At 35.6% G+C, this 22,180-nt stretch overlaps 1 protein-coding gene across 1 annotated transcript in view; it reads left to right on the plus strand.

The window, feature by feature from the left end:
* Positions 1 to 11,862: 11,862 nt before the first annotated feature.
* Positions 11,863 to 22,180, plus strand: part of FAM227B (family with sequence similarity 227 member B) — a gene marked incomplete at both ends in the record, with an annotated part of 224,181 nt that continues 213,863 nt past the window's right edge. The window contains 3 exons of the mRNA XM_079701116.1: positions 11,863 to 11,910; positions 13,806 to 13,859; positions 16,133 to 16,364. Coding sequence (XP_079557242.1) covers positions 11,863 to 11,910; positions 13,806 to 13,859; positions 16,133 to 16,364 — 334 coding nt within the window. The remainder of the gene's footprint in view (positions 11,911 to 13,805; positions 13,860 to 16,132; positions 16,365 to 22,180) is intronic.

Here is a 22,180-nt window from a genome sequence, read left to right on the forward strand (position 1 = left end):
GGGGCCACTCTTCCTTGCGGTGCGCGGGCCTCTCACTATCGCGGCCTCTCTTATTGCAGAGCACAGGCTCCAGATGCGCAGGCTCAGTAGTTGTGGCACACGGGCTCTAGTTGCTCCGTGGCATGTGGGATCTTCCCAGACCAGGGCTCGAACCCGTGTCTCCTGCATTGGCAGGCAGATTCTCAATCACTGCGCCACCAGGGAAGCCCCCACCTTTATCTTTTTAAACTAATTTAGTTCAAGCACACAGATTAAAAAGCAAATGATTCTGTTAATTAATCAGAGTGAGTATTAGGTTACTATTGCTATGTGATAAATTACTCCAAAATATGGTGGCTTAAAACAACCATTTTATTATGTTCATGAATTTTGTGTTCAGTAGAACATAGAGGGACAGCTTTTTTCTGATAACTCAGCTGTGAAGACTGAATGCTAGCAGAGCTCCTGTGTGTAGCCTCCCCAGGTGGCCTGGGCTTCCGCACAGTATGGCAGTAGGGTAACCAGACTTCTTAGCCTAGGACCAGTGCTCCAAAGTCAAATGTTGCAATGAACAAGGCAGAAACTACATGTTCTTTTCTAACCTAGTCCCCAAAAGTAACACAGCATTACTTCTCTCACATTCTTTTTATTATAAGTGAGTTTCAAGTCATGTCTAGATTTTAGGTGAGGGGACGTAGATACCACTTCTCAAAAGATTGTCAAGGAATTTGTGACGGTTTTTTAAAAAACCAACACACTGAATTTACTGCTGTCACAGAAAACCCCAAAATTTCAGTGGTTTCATACAATAAATTTTTATTTCTCACAAGAAATTCATTGTGGCTATTACTAGTCAGATGAAATGTTAAACTTAAGAATGTAGGTTTCTTTCTATTTTTAGTGGTTGTGCTGTCTCCTACAACTTGGAGCCACAGCTTACCTGTCAAGAAAGAAAGCACGGTGAATCACACAAAAATTTTAGAGGTCAGCCCTAAAAATGGCGTATGTCACTTTGCCTACATTTCATTGGCCAGAATTTAAGCCAAGTTCCCCTCTAACTGCAAGGGAGCCTCAGAAATATAGAGAAACATACAGGTATTGGTGAGCAGTAACAGTTTGCCACATTCTAAGTTTTTAACCAAAACCCTGTAGTCCCCAACCCCTCCTTTTATCTCAATTCTTTTCTTCAAAGGAAAATTCTTTCAAGTATTTTAGATACTTCTGTTATTTACTCCATATGTCAAAATATACTGCAATTTCTTGATTTTTCACTTTCTGAAAGAAGGCAGTGATAAAGCTCTTTTATAACACCACTCCCAAGTGTGTGAACATTCCTTCTCTCCCTACCCCTACACACTCTTATCTCCTCATCTCTCAATACTGTAGTACCACAGTTTTTGTTTAAATTAAGATTTGTAAATATTATTCAAGCATGAGCCACATATGATCACATTAACGGTTTTTTTTTTGGCAGGTCTCTTTTTTTTCTTTAACATCTTTATTGGAGTATAATTGCTTTACAATGGCATGTTAGTTTCTGCATTATAACACAGTGAATCAGCTATACATATACATATATCCCCATATCTCCTCCCTCTCGCGTCTCCTTCCCACCCTCCCAATTCCACCCCTCTACGTGGTAACAAAGCACTGACTGATCTTCCTGTGCTATGTGCCTGCTTCCCACTAGCTATCTATTTTACATTTGGTAGTGTATATATGTCCATGCCACTCTCTCATTTCATCCCAACTTACCTTCTGCCTCCCCATGTCCTCAAGCCCATTCTCTACGTCTGCATCTTTATTCCTGTCCTGCCCCGAGGTTCTTCAGAACCATTTTTTTTCTTTTAGATTCCATATATATGTGTTAGCATACGGTATTTGTTTTTCTCTTTCTAACTTACTTCACTCTGTATGACAGACTCTAGGTCCATCCACCTCACTACGAATAACTCAATTTCATTTCTTTTTATGGCTGAGTAATATTCCATTGTATATATGTGCCACATCTTCTTTATCCATTCATCTGTCGATGGACACTTAGGTGACTTCCATGTCCTGGCTATTGTAAATAGAACTTCAATGAACAATGTGGTACATGACTCTTTTTGAATTATGGTTTTCTGAGGGTATATGCCCAGTAGTGGGATTGCTGAGTCGTATGGTAGTTCTATTTTTAGATTTATAAGGAACCTCCATACTGTTCTCCATAGTGGCTGTATCAATTTACATTCCCACCAACAGTGCAAGAGGGTTCCCTTTTCTCCACACCCTCTCCAGCATTTATTGTTTCTAGATTTTTTGATGATGGCCATTGTGACTGGTGTGAGGTGATACCTCATCTTAGTTCTGATTTTCATTTCTCTAATGATTAGTGATGTTGAACATCCCTTCATGTGTTTGTTGGCAATCGGTATATCTTCTTTGGAGAAATGTCTATTTAGGTCTTCTGCCCATTTTTGGATTGGGTTGCTTGTTTTTTTGATATTGAGCTGCATGAGCTGTTTGTATATTTTGGAGATTAATCCTTTGTCAGTTGCTTTGTTTGCAAATATTTTCTCCCATTCTGAGGGTTGTCTTTTGGTCTTGTTTATGGTTTCCTTTGCTGTGCAAAAGCTTTGAAGTTTCATTAGGTCCCATTTGTTTATTTTTGTTTTTATTTCCATTTCTCTGGGAGGTGGGTCAAAAAGGATCTTGCTGTGATATATGTCATAGAGTGTTCTGCCTATGTTTTCCTCTAAGACTTTTATAGTGTCTGTCCTTACACTTAGGTCTTTAATCCATTTTGAGTTTATTTTTGTGTATGGTGTTAGGGAGTGTTCTAATTTCATTCTTTCACATGTAGCTGTCCAATTTCCCCAGCACCACTTATTGAAGAGGCTCTCTTTTCTCCATTGTATGTTCTTGCCTCCTTTATCAAAAGTAAGGTGACTATATGTGCGTGGGTTTAACTCTGGGCTTTCTATCCTATTCCATTCATCTATATTTCTGTTTTTGTGCCAGTACCATACTGTCTTGATTACTGTAGCTTTGTAGTATAGTCTGAAGTCAGGGAGCCTGATTCCTCGAGCTCCATTTTTCTTTCTCAGGATTGCTCTGGCTATTTGGGGTCTTTTGTGTTTCCATACAAATTGTGAAATTTTTCGTTCTAGTGCTGTGAAAAATGCCATTGGTAGTTTAATAGGAATTGCATTGAATCTGTAGATTGCTTTGGGTAGATTGCTCTGTATAGTCATTTTCACAATATTGATTCTTCCAATCCAAGAACATGGTATACCTCTCCATCTGTTTGTATCATCTTTAAAGTCTTTCATCTGTGTCTTTTGTCTTTTGCCTTTTGTCTCCTTAGGTCGGTTTATACAGGTCTTTTGTCTCCTTAGGTTGGTTTATACCTAGGTATTTTATTCTTTTTGTTGCAATGGTAAATGAAAGTGTTTCCTTAATTTCTCTTTCAGATTTTTCATCATTAGTGTATAGGAATGCCAGAGATTCCTGTGCATTAATTTTGTATCCTGCTACGTTACCAAATTCATTGACTAGTTCTAGTAGTTTTCTGGTAGCATCTTTAGGATTCTCTATGTATAGTATCATGTCATCAGCAAACAGGGACAGCTTTACTTATTTTCCAATTTGGATTCCTTTTATTCTCTGATTTCTGTAGCAAAAACTTCCAAAACTATGTTGAATAACACTGGTGAGAGTGGACAGCCTTGTCTTGTTCCTGATCTTACAGGAAATGGCTTCAGTTTTTCACCATTGAGAATGATGTTGACTGTGGGTTTGTCATATATGGCCTTTATTATGTTGAGGTAAGTTCCCTCTATGCCTGCTTTCTGTAGGGTTTTTATCATAAATGGGTGTTGAATTTTGTCAAAAGCTTTTTCTGCATCTATTGAGATGATCATATGGTTTTTCTTCTTCAGTTTGTTAATATGGAGTATCACATTGATTGATCTGCATATATTGAAGAATCCTTGCATTCCAGGGATAAACCCCACTTGATCATGGTGTATTATCCTTTTAATGTGCTGTTGGATTCTGTTTGCTAGTATTTTGTTGAGAATTTTTGCATCTATGCTCATCAGTGATACTGGCCTGTAGTCTTCTTTTTGGGGGACATCTTTGTCTGGTTTTGGATTTGGGGTGATGGCCTTGTCGAATGACTTTGGGAATGTTCCTCCCTCTGCTATATTTTGGAAGAGTTTGAGAAGGATAGGTGTTAGCTCTTCTCTAAATGTTAGAATTCACCTGTGAAGCCATCTGATCTTGGGCTTTGTTTATTGGAAGATTTTTAATCACAGTTTCAATTTCAGTTATTGTGATTAGTCTGTTTATATTTTCTATTTCTTCCTGGTCAGTTTCAGAAGGTTGTGCTTTTCTAAGAATTTGTCCACTTCTTCCAGGTTGTCCATTTTATTGGCATATAGTTGCTTGTAGTAATCTGTCATGATCCTTTGTATTTCTCCAGTGTCAGTTGTTAATTCTTCTTTTTCATTTCTAATTCTATTGATTTGAATCTTCTCTCTTTTTTCTTGATGAGTCTGGCTAATGGTTTATTAATCTTGTTTATCTTCTCAAAGCACCAGTTTTAGTTTTATTGATCTTTGCTATTGTTTCCTTCATTTCTTTTTGATTTATTTCTGATCTGATCTTCATTATTTCTTTCCTTCTGCTAACTTTAGGCTTTTTTTGTTCTTCTATCTCTAATTGCTTTAGGTGTAAGGTTAGGTTGTTTATTTGAGATGTTTCTTGTTTCTTTATATAGGATTGTATTGCTAAAAACTTCCCTCTTAGAACTGCTTTTGCTGCATCCCATAGGTTTTGGGTCATCGTGTTTCCACTGTCATTTGTTTCTAGGTATATTTTCATTTCCTCTTTGATTTCTTCAGTGATTTCTTGGTTATTTAGGAGCATGTTGTTCAGCCTCCATATGTTTGTATTTTTTACAGATTTTTTCCTCTAGTTGATAACCTAGTCTCATAGCGTTGTGGTCAGAAAAGATACTTGATATGATTTCAATTTTCTTAAATTTACCAAGGCTTGAATTGTGACTCAAGATATGATCTATCCTGGAGAATGTTCCATGAGCACTTGAGAAGAAAGTGTATTCTGTTGTTTTTGGATGGAATGTCCTATAAATATCAATTAAGTCCATCTTGTTTAATGTATCATTTAAAGCTTCTGTTTCCTTATTTACTTTCATTTTGGATGATTTTTCCACTGGTGAAAGTGGGGTGTTAAAATCCCTTACTATGATTGTGTTACTGTCGATTTCCTCTTATATGGCTGTTAGCAGTTGCCTTATGTATTGAGGTGCTCCTATCTTGGGTGCATAAATATTTACAATTGTTATATCTTCTTCTTGGATTGATCCCTTGATCATTATGTAGTGGCCTTCTTTGTCTCTTGTAATAGTTGTTATTTTAAAGTCTATTTTTTCTGATATGAGAATTTCTACTCCAACTTTCTTTTGACTTCATTTGCATGGGAATATCTTTTTCCATCCCCTCATTTTCAGTCTGTATGTGTCCCTAGGTCTGAAGTGCATCTCTTGTAAACAGCATATATACGGGTCTTGTTTTTGTATCCATTCAGCCAGTGTATGTCTTTTGGTTGGAGCATTTAATCCATTTACATTTAAGGTAGTTATTGATATGTATGTTTCTATTACCATTTTCTTAATTGTTTTGGGTTTGTTATGTAGGTCTTTTCCTTCTCTTGAGTTTCTTGCCTAGAGAAGTTCCTTTAGCATTTGTTGTTCAGCTGGTTTGGTGGTGCTGAGTTCTGTTAGTTTTTACTTGTCTATAAAGGTTTAAATTTCTCCATTGAATCTGAATGAGATCCTTGCTCTGTAGAGTAATCTTGGTTGTAGGTTTTTCCCTTTCATCGCTTTAAATATATCCTGCCACTCTCCTCTGAGAGTAAAGTTATTGGTTCTGGATCAACTGGAAATTCACGTGGAAAAAAAAACCCCTCAATTTATTACCTCACCTAAAACACAAAAATCAATTCAAGGTAGATCATAGACTTAAATGTGAAAGTAAAGAAGTATAACATTTAGAAGGTAAAATAAAAGACCATCTTTTTACTTTGGGGTAGGTTAAAAATTTCTTAGATAAGATAAAAATGCATAAATAATTGACTTTACTAAAATTAATGCATCATAATAAAAAGCATTAAAATGGTGCACACTATTTTGTCTTATCTGACAAAAGCTCTACATCATAACAATAAAAAATTAATAAGAATGCCATCAATATCAATAAAATCAGTAAAAATACCAACTCCCAAATAAAAATTGATCAGAAGACTTGAATATTTGCTTCACAAAAGAATATATCCAGATTGCCAACAAGCAGTTGATCAGCATCATTTTTCATCAAGGAAATGCAAATTAAAATCACAAGATACAACTACATGCCCACCAGAATTGCTACATTTAAAAGTATTGACAATACTAAATATACAGTAGTACTAAAGAATACTACATTCTTTAGTAAGAATGTGGAATTACTGGAACATTCATACACTTGTGTTCAGAGTGAAAATAGGGACAATCACTTTGGAAAACTACTTGACAATATCTACTAAAGCCAACCCAGCAATCCCACTCCCAGTTCTATATCAAGTATACCAAAAAACATTAAAAAAGATTTCTTATTATCCTGATATAATAATATACAACATAGTTTACACAAACAGAAAAGGGCTCAAATGTCCATCAAAAGTAGAATGGATAAATTTTGGTATATGTTATACAATAGAATATTACACAACAAAGAGAAAACATTACTACTATATGTTGAAACAACATGGATGAATCTTACAGACACAGTGTCAAGTGAAGGAAGGTAGAAAGTGTACATATTGATTATTCCATTCAAATGAAGTTCAAAAAGAGACAAAACTTATCTAGAGAGGTAGAAGTAGAATACTCTTTATATTGGGGAGGCAAATGACTGGAAAGGAGTAAGACGTTACTCTGGGTTACTAGCAATGTTCTGTATCTTGATTTGTACATTGGTTATAGGGGTGTATAGATTTGTAAAAAAAAAATTATCAATCCATACACTTAAGAGCTGTGCAGTTTACTGTATGTGTTTTTTACTTTAACAAAAAGATTAAGAAACACAAATTAGTTGCACATATGACTTGGAAAAAACAAGCCATAGTTATAACTATTATATTAATATTGGAACTGTAAATGAAGGCATAATTAAAGGTATTTTTTAAAGGAATTGTGATAAAATGGATATAGGAGATAAGGAAGGAGAAGGAAGAGTCTAAGATAATTCAGACTTCAAATCTGGATGATTGTGAAACCTTTATAATTAAAAATAAGAACAAGATTTACTGAGTAAGGACTTGCGTTTCAAGCAATGATCATGAATTGTGTTTTGAAAATACTAGGTTTGAATTTAAAATACCTAAATGTAAAATATTTATGCTCAAGTCTTCTATGAATCTTTAGAATAATATGTCTTAAAAGTTATTATTATGAATAAAAATAAGTTTTAAACAATCAATTACATAGAATTTTAAAATTCAGACATTAAAGATGACCACAAATCTCATAGCTTTGAACCCCACTCAACACTGATGATACATTAAAGACAATGTAAAATTATTATAACTGATTTTGGAATTCCTGGGGTAAACTACACGTGAGCATGATATATTCTTTTTATATCTGACTGGCCTCAAGTTGGTAGTAAAAGATTTTTGTATCTATGTTCTTGAGGGACATTTGGTCTATAATCTTTTTTTGTAATCTTGTAAGAGTCTATTATCAAAGTTATTCTGGCTTTATAAAATGATTTAGGAAGTATTCCCTCCTCTATTTTTGAAAGTTACTATATCATCTTCTTTCAATTTTGGTAATTTTTTTTAAAGATTTGTCCATTTCATTTAGGTTGTCAAATTCATTGACATAAGTTTTAAATTATGTGCCATTTAGTCATTTAATGTGTGCACATTCCCTAATGACATCCCCTTCATCGTTCCTGGTATTGATCATTTATATTTTTTCATTTTATTAACTTCAATCTATTAAGGTATGATTTTTTTTTATCTCTTAAAAGACCAGATTTCAGTTTGTTGTGTTCTCTATTGGTTTTGTATTTTTATTTCATTGACTTCCGCTCATATCTTTTTTATTCCTTTTTCTACTTATTTTTTAGTTCTTCTCAGTTTTTTTAGCTTCCTAAGTACTGTGTTTTCTTCTAAGCATAGACTTAGGTGCATCCCACAAATTTTAATACATTATGTTTTCATAATCTTTCATTATCATTCAGTTAGAAAACTTTCTAATTTTTCCTATTATTTCCTCTTTGAGCTAGAAATGGATTATTTAATATTCAAGGATTTCCTAAGTATGTTTTTGTTACTATTTTCTATTGTGGTCAAAGAACACACTCTGAATGATTTCAATTATTTGAAATTTTTGAGACTTGTCTTATGGTACAGCATAGGTCCATCTTGGTGAAAGTTCCATGTTCCATCACTTTAAAAGATTGTGGGACTTCCCTGGTGGCACAGTGGTTAAGAATTCGTCTGCCACAAGAATATACAGTGGAGAAAACACAGCCTTTTCAATAAAGGGAAACTGGACAGCTACATGTAAAAGAATGAAATTAGAACACTCCCTAACACCATACACAAAAATAAACTCAAAATGGATTAAAGACCTAAATGTAAGGACAGACGCTATAAAACTCTTAGAGGAAAACATAGGCAGAACACTCTATGACATATATCACAGCAAGATCCTTTTTGACCCACCTCCTAGAGAAATGGAAATAAAAACAAAAATAAACAAATGGTACCTAATGAAACTTAAAAGCTTTTGCACAGCAAAGGAAACCATAAACAAGACCAAAAGACAGCCCTCAGAATGGGAGAAAATATTTGCAAATGAAGCAACTGACAAAGGATTAATCTCCAAAATTTACAAGCAGCTCGTGTAGCTAAATAGCACAGAAACAAAAAAAGCCAATCCAAAAATGGGCAGAAGACCTAAATAGACATTTCTCCAAAGAAGATATACAGATTGTCAACAAACACATGAAGGGATGCTCAACATCACTAATCATTAGAGAAATGTAAATCAAAACTACAGTGAGGTATCACCTCACACCAGTCACAATGGCCATCATCAAAAAATCTACAAACAATAAATGCTGGAGAGGGTATGGAGAAAAGGGAACCCTCTTGCACTGTTGGTGGGAATGTAAATTGATACAGCCACTATGGAGAACAGTATGGAGTTTCCTTAAAAAACTAAAAATAGAACTACCATATGATCCAGCAATCCCACTACTGGGCGTATACCCTGAGAAAACCATAATTCAAAAAGAGTCATGTACCACAATGTTCATTGCAGCTCTATTTACAATAGCTAGGACATGGAAGCAACCTAAGGGTCCATCGACAGGTGAATGGATAAAGAAGATGTGGCACATATATATAATGGAATATTACTCAGCCATAAAAAGAAATGAAATTGAGTTATTTGTAGTGAGGTTGATGGACCTAGAGTCTGTCATACAGAGTGAAGTAAGTTAGAAAGAAAAAAACAAATACCATATGCTAACACATATGTATGGAATCTAAAAAAAAAAAAAGTCATGAAGAACCTAGGGGCAAGATGGGAATAAAGACGCAGACCTACTAAAGAATGGACTTGAGGATACGGGGAGGGGGAAGGGTAAGCTGTGACAAAGTGAGAGAGTGGCATGGACAAATATACATACCAAATGTAAAATAGATAGCTAGTGGGAAGCAGCCGTATAGTACAGGGAGATCAGCTCGGTGGTTTGTGACCACCTAGAGGGGTGGGATAGGGAGGGTGGGAGGGAGGGGGACGCAAGAGGGAAGAGATATCGGGATGTATGTATAACAGATTCACTTTGTTATAAAGCAGAAACTAACACACCATTGTAAAGCCATTATACTCCAATAAAGATGTTAAAAAAAAAAAAAAAGAATCCGCCTGCCAATGCACGGGACATGATATCAAGCCCTGGTCCGGGAAGATCCTACATGCCACGGAGCAACTAAGCCCATGTGCCACAACTACTGAGCCCACGTGCTGCAGCTACTGAAGCCCGTGTGCCCTAGAGCCCACGCTCGGCAACAAGAGAATCCACCGCAATGAGAAGGCCGAGCACTGCAAGGAAGAGTAGCCCCTGCTCATTGCAAGTAGAGAAATCCCACACGCAGCAACAAAGTCCCAACACAGCCAAAAATAAGTAAAATAAATAAGTTTTTTAAAAAAGATTGTGTATATTCTACAGTTGTCGGGTATAGTTGTTCTATAAATATCAATTAGGTTAAGTTCCTTGATAATGTTGTTCAGATCTTTTATCTCCTTACTGATTTGTGTGTGTGTGTATTGATTCATTAGTTACTCAAAGAGATTTTAAAATCTTTTGCCTGTTATATGATCAGGCCCCTCAAGATGGTCCTCTCTTCCTCTTTATATATCCCCTGCTCGACCAGCCCCTTCCCCAGCCAGTTATTATTCTAATCCTTAGACCAAAACAGCTCCACCTGCTAATTTATCAAAGAGAAACATCTGCCCTCATTAACCGGAGGGGCTGTGAAGGACACGCCTCTGCCGGTTTCCCCGGTAACTGATGAGCCAACCTGATGTTAATTGCCCCTATAAATAGTAGCCTCCTTTTCCGGAGTAGCAAAGATTATTGCTGTGTCTTGTGTGCCGCAGGAGGTGAGATGTGGCTCCAGGCCTTTGGACTTGTAATTTCCTATCTATTAAACTACTGATGTCTCTGTCGCTCTTTTCAGGTTCTTTCTTCAGTCTTGCAACTGAGCAATTACAAGGCTTACAGGCCTGTGAGGTGCAGCCCAACACCTATATTTCCCTTTAGTTTTTATCAACTTCTGCTCTTTCTTTTCAAGCTCTCTTATTAGATGCAAATGCATTTGACATTGGTATGACTTCTTAATGAAGTGACGTTTTATCAGTGTGAAATAACCTTATTTATATCTGGTAATACACCTTGTCTTACAGTCTACTTTGATATTAATATAGACACAGTTTTCTTATGTTTCGTATTTGCATGGTTCTAGAAATCCCATTCGCTTTTTTTTAGAATTTCTATTTCTCTTTAAATACTCCATGTCTTCATGCACTATAATCCAACCTATATTTTAAAATCTTTAATGTATTTGTAATAGCTGTTTTTAAGTCCTTGATGCTAATTACAATCACTGGATTCTCAGTGAATTGGTTTGTATTGACTGCATTTTCTTTTGATTATGGATCCCATTTTCCTTCTTTGTATGTCTTGAAATTATATTGTGTATTAGACATGTGGAAAAAATTGTGGAGGCTGAAGTTTTAGTTTTAGTTTTGAGAGTGCAAGCCTTTTTTCTCTCCTTAGTACTTCAAGTGAGAGGCTGATTTTTTTTTTTTCTTTTTTTTGAATACTCCTAGATTTGAGTTGGGCTTTAGGGTTGGCTGCAGCTTTAATTAGATTGAGTTAACTTGTGACTAACCCAAATTCCAACCTCCCTCTTCACAGCCACCTGTTATATCTTGTCAATGTTGAGTTGGTACAGGTGTGGAATGAAGTTTTAGATATTATTGGTTCACCTTTGTACTCAATTCTGCCTAGGCTTCTGGAACCCAAGTACTATAAGAATGTGTTGGCTTACATAAGTTCTGTATCTTTCCAGCCCCTCCTCTTCTGCTTTTCTAACAAAACTCAGAAGTAAGACTTGGGGGCCAGAGAAAGGATTGTTTGGTTGAGTCATTTATTGTTTCATTTGTGTATCTTTCAGACTCTGGTTAATTCCCCAGCTCATGCTGACTCTTGAGGCCCAGCTGATTTCTCTTCATCTCTTTGAAGTTACTGCCCCATGGCAGGCCAACTCTTCCCTCAGTGCATGCACAGAGCTCACTGTTGGGTAAGGAAGCTGTCACAGCTTTATGCTCACTTGTAAAGGAGATGTTCCTCTCTGGATTTCAGGTCATCAAGGCTTACAGGGAGGGCAGCTTCATGGGTTTGCAAGCTGTGCAGTTGCATAGGACCTACTAATTAGAAGGACCCTATACTAGGTTTAATAGTCTGATGTTAACATCTTAAAATTCTTATTTTTTGAACAAGGGACTCTGAATTGTCACAAATTATGTAGTCCTGCTTACTGGCGTCCACCACTTTTCACTAACCCCATAGAAAAGTAAGATTTTTATTTGGTCTGGGATTTTCATATTGTTACCATGGAAGCATCAGTGTTTTTGCATCCTTCTACATCCTACCAAGGTCATAAGTCTGTTTAATTTATGCCTCATCTCCTTTTAACTTCCCCCCTATAGAACTCTGGGATTGTATATTGAAATTATCTGAAACTTTCCTATGCAAGTTTCACTCCTTCAATTCCTTTTTCTAATTCCCTTTAGTTGAAATGTGGGTATTTTTAGGGCTTTGTACTAGAAGTGGTTTGACAGCCATTACAAAGGGGAAAAAGGTAACATTTAAATTGTTTTAAATCGGCTCCTTTGTATTCTGTGCATTTCAAAATATACTGATAGCTTTCTTCTAGTGAAATTGCTATACTCACTATCCCTGAAGACTATACTGTGAACGTATTTTTTGTCTCTCAGAATTCTGTGTACACCATCTCTTATTTCTTATTCTTCTCAATTTGGCTAGGCCTAGAGCCCGTATTTTCCATAAAATTTCTTGACAGCTCTGTGCATCTTTGCTTCTGTACACTTGTTTTTTATAATGACTGTCACATATGCCCTTTATTTTATTATTGTATTATCTGTTATATATTTACTTATGTTCATCACATATTTTAAACAGTATTAAGACAGTGAAATATTGTATTCAACCTCAAATGTGTAGTTATTTTTGCAAAACATGGTCTTGTGATTTGTAATCTTGATCATTTTATCTATTGATGTGAAATATGTTCTAGTAAATTAAACTATAATACAGTCTTTTCAGACGTGTTATGCACATCACAGTACTTAATTATGCACTGACCATTGGCCAGTCACTACATGAAATTTTGACACTTCAGCAGTGATTACACTACAGTTTTTGTCCTCATAGAGATACAAATCTGCTGTTGTTACTGTAAAGAATCTTTTGGGGGGCCAAGCAGGGCTTCCTAGAGAAAGCAACTTTTAATTTGATATTTGAAATAAGAGTTAAATAGGCCAAGAATGAATTGGAGGGAGAGGGTTTGGGGCAGAGGAGCCTTCCAAGCAGAAGGACGAATGTGCACACAGTCTCTAAGGCAAGGAATAGCAAGATGTCTTGATTAAATTAATTTGTGTAATGAAAGAATACATTTTCAACTTACAAAGAAACTACTAACAAAAATGGGATTATTACTTCCTACGCTGAAACATTCAAAGATTTAAATTATTTTCACCAGGTCACTACTGTGCCTTTTAAAATATTTCATCAGTAAGAGGAGAATGTTATTATATTACTGGCTCTAAATTTATTGTAGACACCATCCAAGATAGCCCAAAATATCTTGGAACTCTTGTTGGAATTGGAAATGAGGATATTCAGCAGGATTCATATGGAGCTTTTCTCCAGGAGCAGTGTATGAGAGGGAGGCCTTTTACAGAATCTGTTTTGGAGGCTCAGAATTTAAACATTGATCTCTGTCCCTTTTCAAAGTGCAAGGACTTTACAAAAGTGAATATTTAACAATATCTTACAGCTCTGAAAATTATAAATTAAGTCCAGTATCATAATGTACTGAAATAAATTAGGTGTAAGCATCATATAAGCAATCTGAATTTATGTTAATGAACAATATTGATTTTATTTCATTAGAAAATGCAAGAACCTCCAAAGAACATTGAAGAATTCTTAAAGCTTCAAAACTTGGTGAGTAGAATATCCTGTTTTTTGGGACTTTGATATGTGACTGGGGCACATATCAGTCCTCTTCCTTTAGGAAAAAATAACAATTCTTTTTGATTGCTTATAGAATTACTTTGTCAATTTAAAAAGAAATTGTTGAGAGTTTGATTAGAATTACAGTAGGCTTTTGAAATTACTTTTAGAAACAGTGCTTTAAAAAATACATTCTAAAATTATATAATGTTAAAGCTATAAAGACTTTATGTGCCACTCTGATCTATCTACCTCCTTAGATGTAATTTTTTTACGTTTCAAAATTACCAATATGTTTTTTTTCTGATTATGACTATGATAGTCATTTTAGAAAAGTAAAAGAAAGAGATGAGCACTGAAAAGGATAAGCATCCCAATTTTATCATTTATAGATTAATCACATATATCTCACTTTTTAAAGTAGGGAAATCATTATCTAATCAGGCTGGTAGAATTTCAAGATACTTTATTCACCTCATACTGTAATTCAGTGTCTTGGACAAGAATTGTGATATCTCAAGTCTGGCATAAAGGCTACCTTTTCATAAACCTTTGTGCATATTGTAAAATCTGTTCAAATTCATTTCCATTTTAGCCTCTCCCCACTTTTCCCAAATTCATTTCCATTTTAGCCTCTCCCCACTTTCCCAATGTCCATAACGATAGCAAGTGAGGACCCATAACGTAAGGACTATGTTTTCAAATCTGGCTGTCATTCTAATTTGACAATGTTTGTCTCCAGGGAGTATATCTTGTGATCATATCTTATTTTTCTGAGATCTTTGTATTTTTGACACATCCAGATTTTAATGCTGGAAAACTTCCCCAGGTGGTTATGTGTTTTGTTTAAGATGTATGTTTATAGAATTTGGGAGAGGGCACTTATGTATCTAAGTAATATTCTCTTTTTCCAAAATGGCAGGGGCACCTAGATCCTGCTGGGAAACTTCTCCAGCATTAAAAGCTGGGTATTATTCAGGTACCTGTTATCATTAGAGAATACAGTGGGTTTAGGAAGCTTTTAAAGGAAGAAAAATGGTAGTAGAATAGACCAATGCAGGTTTAAAATTTCTGATCTGCAGACTTCAGATTTATTCCCATTTAAGCTAAATTCTTAGAATATCTTACCCAAATTCCTCTTAAAGAGTTTCATCCTGTGAAAGTTCCTACTATTCCAGAAAGCATTTTCTTATTCACAAACCTTTAATTGTGTCATCTGTATTTCTTTGTTTTGGTATTAAACACTTTTATTAAGAGATAAACTTAGATTTGCAAATATGAATGTTGTGATTCCCCTTTCCTTCCCTTCATTTCCCTTTCTTTTCTTCCCTTTCCTTGTTCTCCTTCCCTTCCTGAACAATGTAGTTCTAAGGCCATTTGGCGGCCAAAACAAGGCAGCATCCACATTGGCAGGGGGAGGGGAATGTTCTTTGGTCACCCAGAGAAGCCTTTCTGAACTCAGCCACCATGGGGGAAGGTATCCATGTGATACCACAGGTGTCGAGGTCCAAGGGGGTGAGGATGGTATTCACATGTGGCCTCGGGTGGGGAGGTAGTTCAGGAAATGTAGAGGTAGGCTATGACCTGGTATGAGAAATCAGAGCCTAAGCAGGATGAGAGGGGCATCCACATAGTGAAGAGTCTGGCAATGGATAGGAGAGATTGGCTACCTGAAAAGATGGATCAAATAAGTACATATATTTAAGATAATGGCTGCTAGGTTTTTCACTGTTGGAGATGGTAATCATAATATGGAAAGAGAAAACTAGAATGTTTGGAACTGGAATTAGAGTTATCAGTATGAACTTGTGGTTTTAATTACATAGACTGAGGAACTGTTGTAGACTGAAGGGGACTTAAAACATGATGCTTAAACACAATGTGTGATACTGAACTAGAGCCCTTTGCTATAAAGAACATTATTGATTTAGCTGATGAAACTTGAGTAAACTCAGAGAATTAGATAGGAACAATGTAACAATGCCAATTTCCTTATTCTGCTGGTTTGTTTTTAGAAAATAGATGCTAAAGTATTCAAGGATGATGGGGTCATCAGTCAAGTAAGCAACTTATTTTCAAATGATAAAAAGGTTTTGTAAAGCATCTGAAACTTCATGTTTTTTTTCACAAATTAAAAAAATGCATTTAATAAAAAATGATGCTATAGAATAAAGCCTCAATTTCAGCTCATTGATTTTTGAACTCTTCTATTTAAATTCATTTAAAAAAATGATTTAAGTTGTATTGTCTCACATTTTTTGCAGGATCACTGGCCAAAGGAAATCCATTTTGGGGATAATGATAAATTGTTATGTACTCTGAAGAAAATAAAAGAAGATAGTTCATTTACTTCAATTTATACACATCTATGGGGAAATGTCCCGCGAGTATATGATGCGGCCATGGCCATGGAGTCAAGATTAGCAGAGTGTTCAATTCTTCTGAAAAACCATGTCTCTGAAATATTTGAGTGGAACAGAATAACTTCCAGGACAAGTAAACCTTATTTTTTATATGCATAAAGTAATTGTCACTTGTGTGTGTGTCTATCACTGTGTGTGTGTATTCTCATAAAGAATGAAATCCTAAGATTTAAAATATCAAAACATAAACATAAATTTATTCTATTTTAAAACCTCTTCATTTCAAAATGGTCCAATTTGGATTTTTAGTTGAAAATGAACATTGGGATTCAAAGAAAGTGTTGCTAGGATAAAGCCTAAAACAGTTCTGACCTTTGAGCTGGAGCAGAGGTAACCAAATATCAGGAAAACAGGGTTGCATCAACTAATATTGTTACCAGAGACAAGCAAGTTAGCAAGAGTCAGGAGATAAAAACAGTTAGACCTACAACCCAAAGTAAAAGGAGTGAGACTTGAACAATATGAGCTAAGTTAATCTGTGAGAAGTACCTAGCATTCACTATTGGATAACTGCAGACTGAGTGAAAAGCGTATCTGTAAGTAATGATAATTTTTACTACTTTTCAGTATTTATATAACCTTTACCTAGTTGTGTTTATTAACACTTTCACAGTAGTTTTAGATAATAATGGTGATTCTTATCTTTCTCTTTATTTAACGGGCAAACTTGTAATATATGTCTTTTTTTTAAAAACATCTTTATTGGGGTATTATTGCTTTACAATGTTGTGCTGGTTTCTGCTGTAAAACAAAGTGAATCAGCTATGTGCATATGTATATCCTCATATACCCTCCCTCTTGCATCTCCCTCCCACCCCTCTAGGTGGTCGCAAAGCACCGAGCTGATCTCCCTGTACCATGCAGCTGCTTCCCACTAGCTATCTGTTTTACATTTGGTAGTGTATATAAGTCCATGCCACGCTCTCACCTCGTCCCAGCTTACCCTTCCCCCTCCCTGTATCCTCAACTCCATCCTCTACATCTGCTTCTTTATTCCTGTCCTGCCCCTACGTTCATCAGAACCATTTTTTTTCTTTTTTTTTTAGAGTCCATATATATGTGTTAGCATACCGTATTTGCTTTTCCCTTTCTGACTTACTTCACTCTGTATGACAGACTCCAGGTCCATCCACCTCACTACAAATAACTCAAGTTTTGTTTCTTTTTATGGCTGAGTAATATTCCATTGTATATATGTGCCACATCTTCTTTATCCATTCATCTGTCAGTGGACACTTAGGTTGCTTCCATGTCCTGGATATTGTAAATAGAGCTGCAGTGAACATTGCAGTACATGTCTCTTTTCGAATTATGGTTTTCTCAGGGTATATGCCCAGTAGTGAGATTGCTGGGTCATATGGTAGTTCTGTTTTTAGTTTTTTAAGGAACCTCCATACTGTTCTCCATAGTGGCTGTATCAATTTACATTCCCACCAACAGTGCAAGAGGGTTCCCATTTCTCCACACCCTCTCCAGCATTTATTGTTTCTAGATTTTTTGGTAATGGCCATTCTGACCAGTGTGAGGTAATCATTTCTGTAATGATTAATGATGTTGAGCATTCTTTCATGTGTTTGTTGGCAATGTGTATATCTTCTCTGGAGAAATGTCTATTTAGGTCTTCTGCCCATTTTTGGATTGGGTTGCTTGTTTTTTTAATATTGAGCTGCATGAGCTGTTTGTATATTTTGGAGATTAATCCTTTGTCAGTTGCTTCGTTTGTAAATATTTTCTCCCATTCTGAGGGTTGTCTTTTGGTCTTGTTTATGGTTTCCTTTGCTGTGCAAAATCTTTTAAGTTTCATTAGGTCCCATTTGTTTATTTTTGTTTTTATTTCCATTTCTCTAGGAGGTGGGTCAAAAAGGATCTTGCTGTGATATATGTCATAGAGTGTTCTGCCTATGTTTTCCTCTAAGAGTTTTGTAGTGTCTGGCTTTACATTTAGGTCTTTAATCCATTTTGAGTTTATTTTCGTATGTGGTGTTAGGAAGTGTTCTAATTTCATTCTTTCACATGTAGCTGTCCCGTTTTCCCAGCACCACTTACTGAAGAGGCTGTCTTTTGCCCATTGTATATTCTTGCCTCCTTTATCAAAGATAAACCCACGTACATATGGTCACCTTATCTCTAGGCTTTCTATCCTGTTCCATTGATCTATATTTCTGCTTTTGTGCCACTACCATACTGTCTTGATTACTGTAGCTTTGTAGTATAGTCTGAAGTCAGGGAGCCTGATTCCTCCAGCTCCGTTTTTCATTCTCAACATTGCTTTGGTTATTTGGGGTCTTTTGTGTTTCCATACAAATTGTGAAATTTTTGGTTCTATTTCTGTGAAAAATGCCAGTGGTAGTTTGATAGGGATTACATTGAATCTGTAGATTGCTTTGGGTAGTGTAGTCATTTTTACAATGTTGATTCTTCCAATCCAAGAACATGGTATATCTCTCCCTCTGTTTGTATCATCTTTAATTTCTCTCATCAGTGTCTTATAGTTTTCTGCATACAGGTCTTTTGTCTCCGTGGGTAGGTTTATTCCTAGGTATTTTATTATTTTTGTTGCAATGGTAAATGGAAGTGTTTCCTTAATTTCTCTTTCAGATTTTTCGTCATTAGTGTATAGGAATGCAAGAGATTTCTGTGCATAAATTCTGTATCCTGCTACTATACCAAATTCATTGATTAGCTCTAGTAGTTTTCTGGTAGCATCTTTAGGATTCTCTATGTATAGTATCATGTCATCTACGAACAGTGACAGTTTTATTTCTTCTTTTATGATTTGGATTCCTTTTATTTCTTTTTCTTCTCTGATTGGCTAAAACTTCCAAAACTATGTTGAATAATAGCAGTGGGAGTGGCCAACCTTGTCTTGTTCCTGATCTTAATGGAAATAGTTTCAGTTTTTCACCATTGAGAATGATGTTGGCTGTGGGTTTGTCATATATGGCCTTTATTATATTGAGGTAGTTTCCCTCTATGACTACTTTGTTCAGAGTTGTTTTTTTTTTTAATCATAAATGGGTGCTGAATTTTTTCAAAAGCATTTTCTGCATCTATTCAGATGATCATATGGTTTTTATCCTTCAATTTGTTAATCTGGTGTATCACATTGATTGATTTGAGTATATTGAAGAATCCTTGCATTCCTGGGATAAAGCCCAGTTGATCGTGGTGTATGATCCTTTTAATGTGCTGTTGGATTCTGTTTGCTAGTATTTTGTTAATGATTTTTGCATCTATATTCATCAGTGATATCAGCCTGTAGTTTTCTTTTTTTGTGATATCTTTTTCTGGTTTTGGATTCGTGGTGATGGTCGCCTCGTAGAATGAGTTTGGGAATGTTCCTCCCTCTGCTATATTTTGGAAGAGTTTGAGAAGGATAGGTGTTAGCTCTTCTCTAAATGTGTGATAGAGTTCACCTGTGAAGCCATATGGTCCTGGGCTTTTGTTTGTTGGAAGATTTTTGATCACAGTCTCAATTTCAGTACTTGTGATTGGTCTCTTTATATTTTCTATTTCCTCCTGGTTCAGTCTCGGAAGGTTGTGCTTTTCTAAAAATTTGTCCATTTCTTACAGGTTGTCCATTTTATTGGCATATATTTGTTTGTAGTAATCTCTCATGATCCTTTGTATTTCTGCAGTGTCAGTTGTTACTTCTCCTTTTTTGTTTCTAATTCTGTTGATTTGAGTCTTCTGCCTTTTTTCTTCATGAGTCTGGCTAATGGTTTATCAATTTTGTTTATCTTCTCAAAGAACCAGCTTTTGGTTTTATTGATCTTTGCTGTTGTTTCCTTCATTTCTTTTTCATTTATTTCTGATCTGATCTTTATGATTTCTTTCCTTCTGCTAACTTTGTGGGGTTTTTTGTTCTTTCTCTATTGCTTTAGGTGTAAGGTTAGGTTGTTTATTTGAGATTTTCCTTGTTTCTGGAGGTAGGATTGTATTGCTATAAACTTCCCTCTTAGAACTGCTTTTGCTGCATTCCGTAGGTTTGGGGTCATCATATTTTCATTGTCATTTGTTTCTAGGTATTTTTAAATTTCTTCTTTGATTTCTTCAGTGATCTCTTGGTTATTTAGTAGTGTATTGTTAAGCCTCCATGGGTTTGTATTTTTTACAGTTTTTTCCTGTAATTGATATCTAGCTTCATAGCATTGTGGTTGGAAAAGGTGTTTGATAGGATTTCAGTTTTCTTGAATTTAGCCAGATTTGATTTGTGACCCAAGATATGATCTATCCTGGAGAATGTTCCATGAGCACTTGAGAAGGAAGTGTATTCTGTTGTTTTTGGAGGGAATGTCCTATAAATGTCAGTTAAGTTTGGCTTGTTCAGTGTGTCATTTAAAGCTTCTATTTCCTTATTTATTTTCATTTTGGATGATCTGTCCATTGGTGAAAGTGGCCTGTTAAAGTCCCCTACTCTGACTGTGTTACTGTAGATATCCCCTTTTATGGCTGTTAGCATTTGCCTTATGTATTGAGGTGCTCCTATGTTGGGTGCATAAATGTTTACAATTGTTATGTCTTCTTCTTGGATTGATCCCTTGATCATTATGTAGTGTCCTTCTTTGTCTCTTGTAATAGTCTTTGTTTTAAAGTCTATTTTGTCTGATATGAGAATTTCTACTCCAGCTTTCTTTTGGTTTCCATTTTCAAGGAATATCTTTTTCCGTCCCCTCACTTTCAGTCTGTATGTGTCCCTACATCTGAAATGGGTCTCTTGTACACAGCATTTATACAGGTCTTGTTTTTGTATCCATTCAGCCAGTCTATGTCTTTTGGTTGGAGCATTAAACCATTTACATTTCAGGTAGTTATCAATATGTATGTTCCTAATACCATCTTCTTAATTGTTTTGGGTTTGTTATTGTAGGTCTTTTCCTTCTTTGTGTTTCCTGCCTAGAGAAGTTCTATTAGCATTTGTTGTAAAGCTGGTTTGGTGGTGCTGAATTCTCTTACCTTTGCTTGTCTGTAAATGTTTTAATTTCTCCGTCAAATCTGAATGAGCTCCTTGCTCGGTAGAGTAATCTTGGTTGTAGGTTTTTCCCTTTCATCGCTTTAAATATATCCTGCCACTCTCCTCTGGCTTGAAGAGTTTCTGCTGAAAAAAATCAGCTGTTAACCTCATGGGGATTCCCTTGTATATTATTAGTTGTTTTTCTCTTGCTGCTTTTAATATTTTTTCTTTGTATTTAATTTTTGATAGTTTGATTAACATGTGTCTTGGTGTGTTTCTCCTTGGATTTATCCTGTATGGGACTCTCTGTGTTTCCTGTATGGGGCTCTCTGTGCTCCTGGACTTGATTGACTATTTCCTTTCGCATGTTAGGTAAGTTTTCAACTATAATCTCTTCAAATATTTTCTCAGTCCCTTTCTTTTTCTCTTCTTCTTCTGGGACCCCTATAATTCGAATGTTGGTGCATTTAATGTTGTCCTAGACGTCTCTGAGAGTGTCCCCATTTCTTTTCATTCTTTTTTCTTTATTCTGCTCTGTGGTAGTTATTTTCACTATTTTGTATTTCAGGTCACTTATTTGTTCTTCTACCTCAGTTATTCTGCTATTGATTCCTTCTAGAGGATTTTTAAGTTCATTTATTGTGTTGTTCATCCTTGTTTATTTGCTCTTTAGTTCTTCTAGGTCCTTGTTAATCGTTTCTTGTATTTTCTCCATTTTATTTTGAAGAGTTTGGAACATCTTTACTATCGTTACTCTGAATTCCTTCAGGTAGACTGCCTATTTTCTCATCATTTGTTTGGTCTGGTGGGTTTTTACCTTGCTCCTTCAACTGCTGTGTTTCTCTGTCTTCTCATTTTGTTTAACTTACTGTGTTTGGGGTCTCCTCTTCACAAGCTGCAGTTTCGTTGTTACTGTTGTTTTTGGTGTCTGCTGT

The sequence above is a fragment of the Hyperoodon ampullatus genome, assembly GCF_949752795.1.
Source record: "Hyperoodon ampullatus genome assembly, chromosome: 3".
Lineage (NCBI taxonomy): Eukaryota > Metazoa > Chordata > Mammalia > Artiodactyla > Ziphiidae > Hyperoodon > Hyperoodon ampullatus.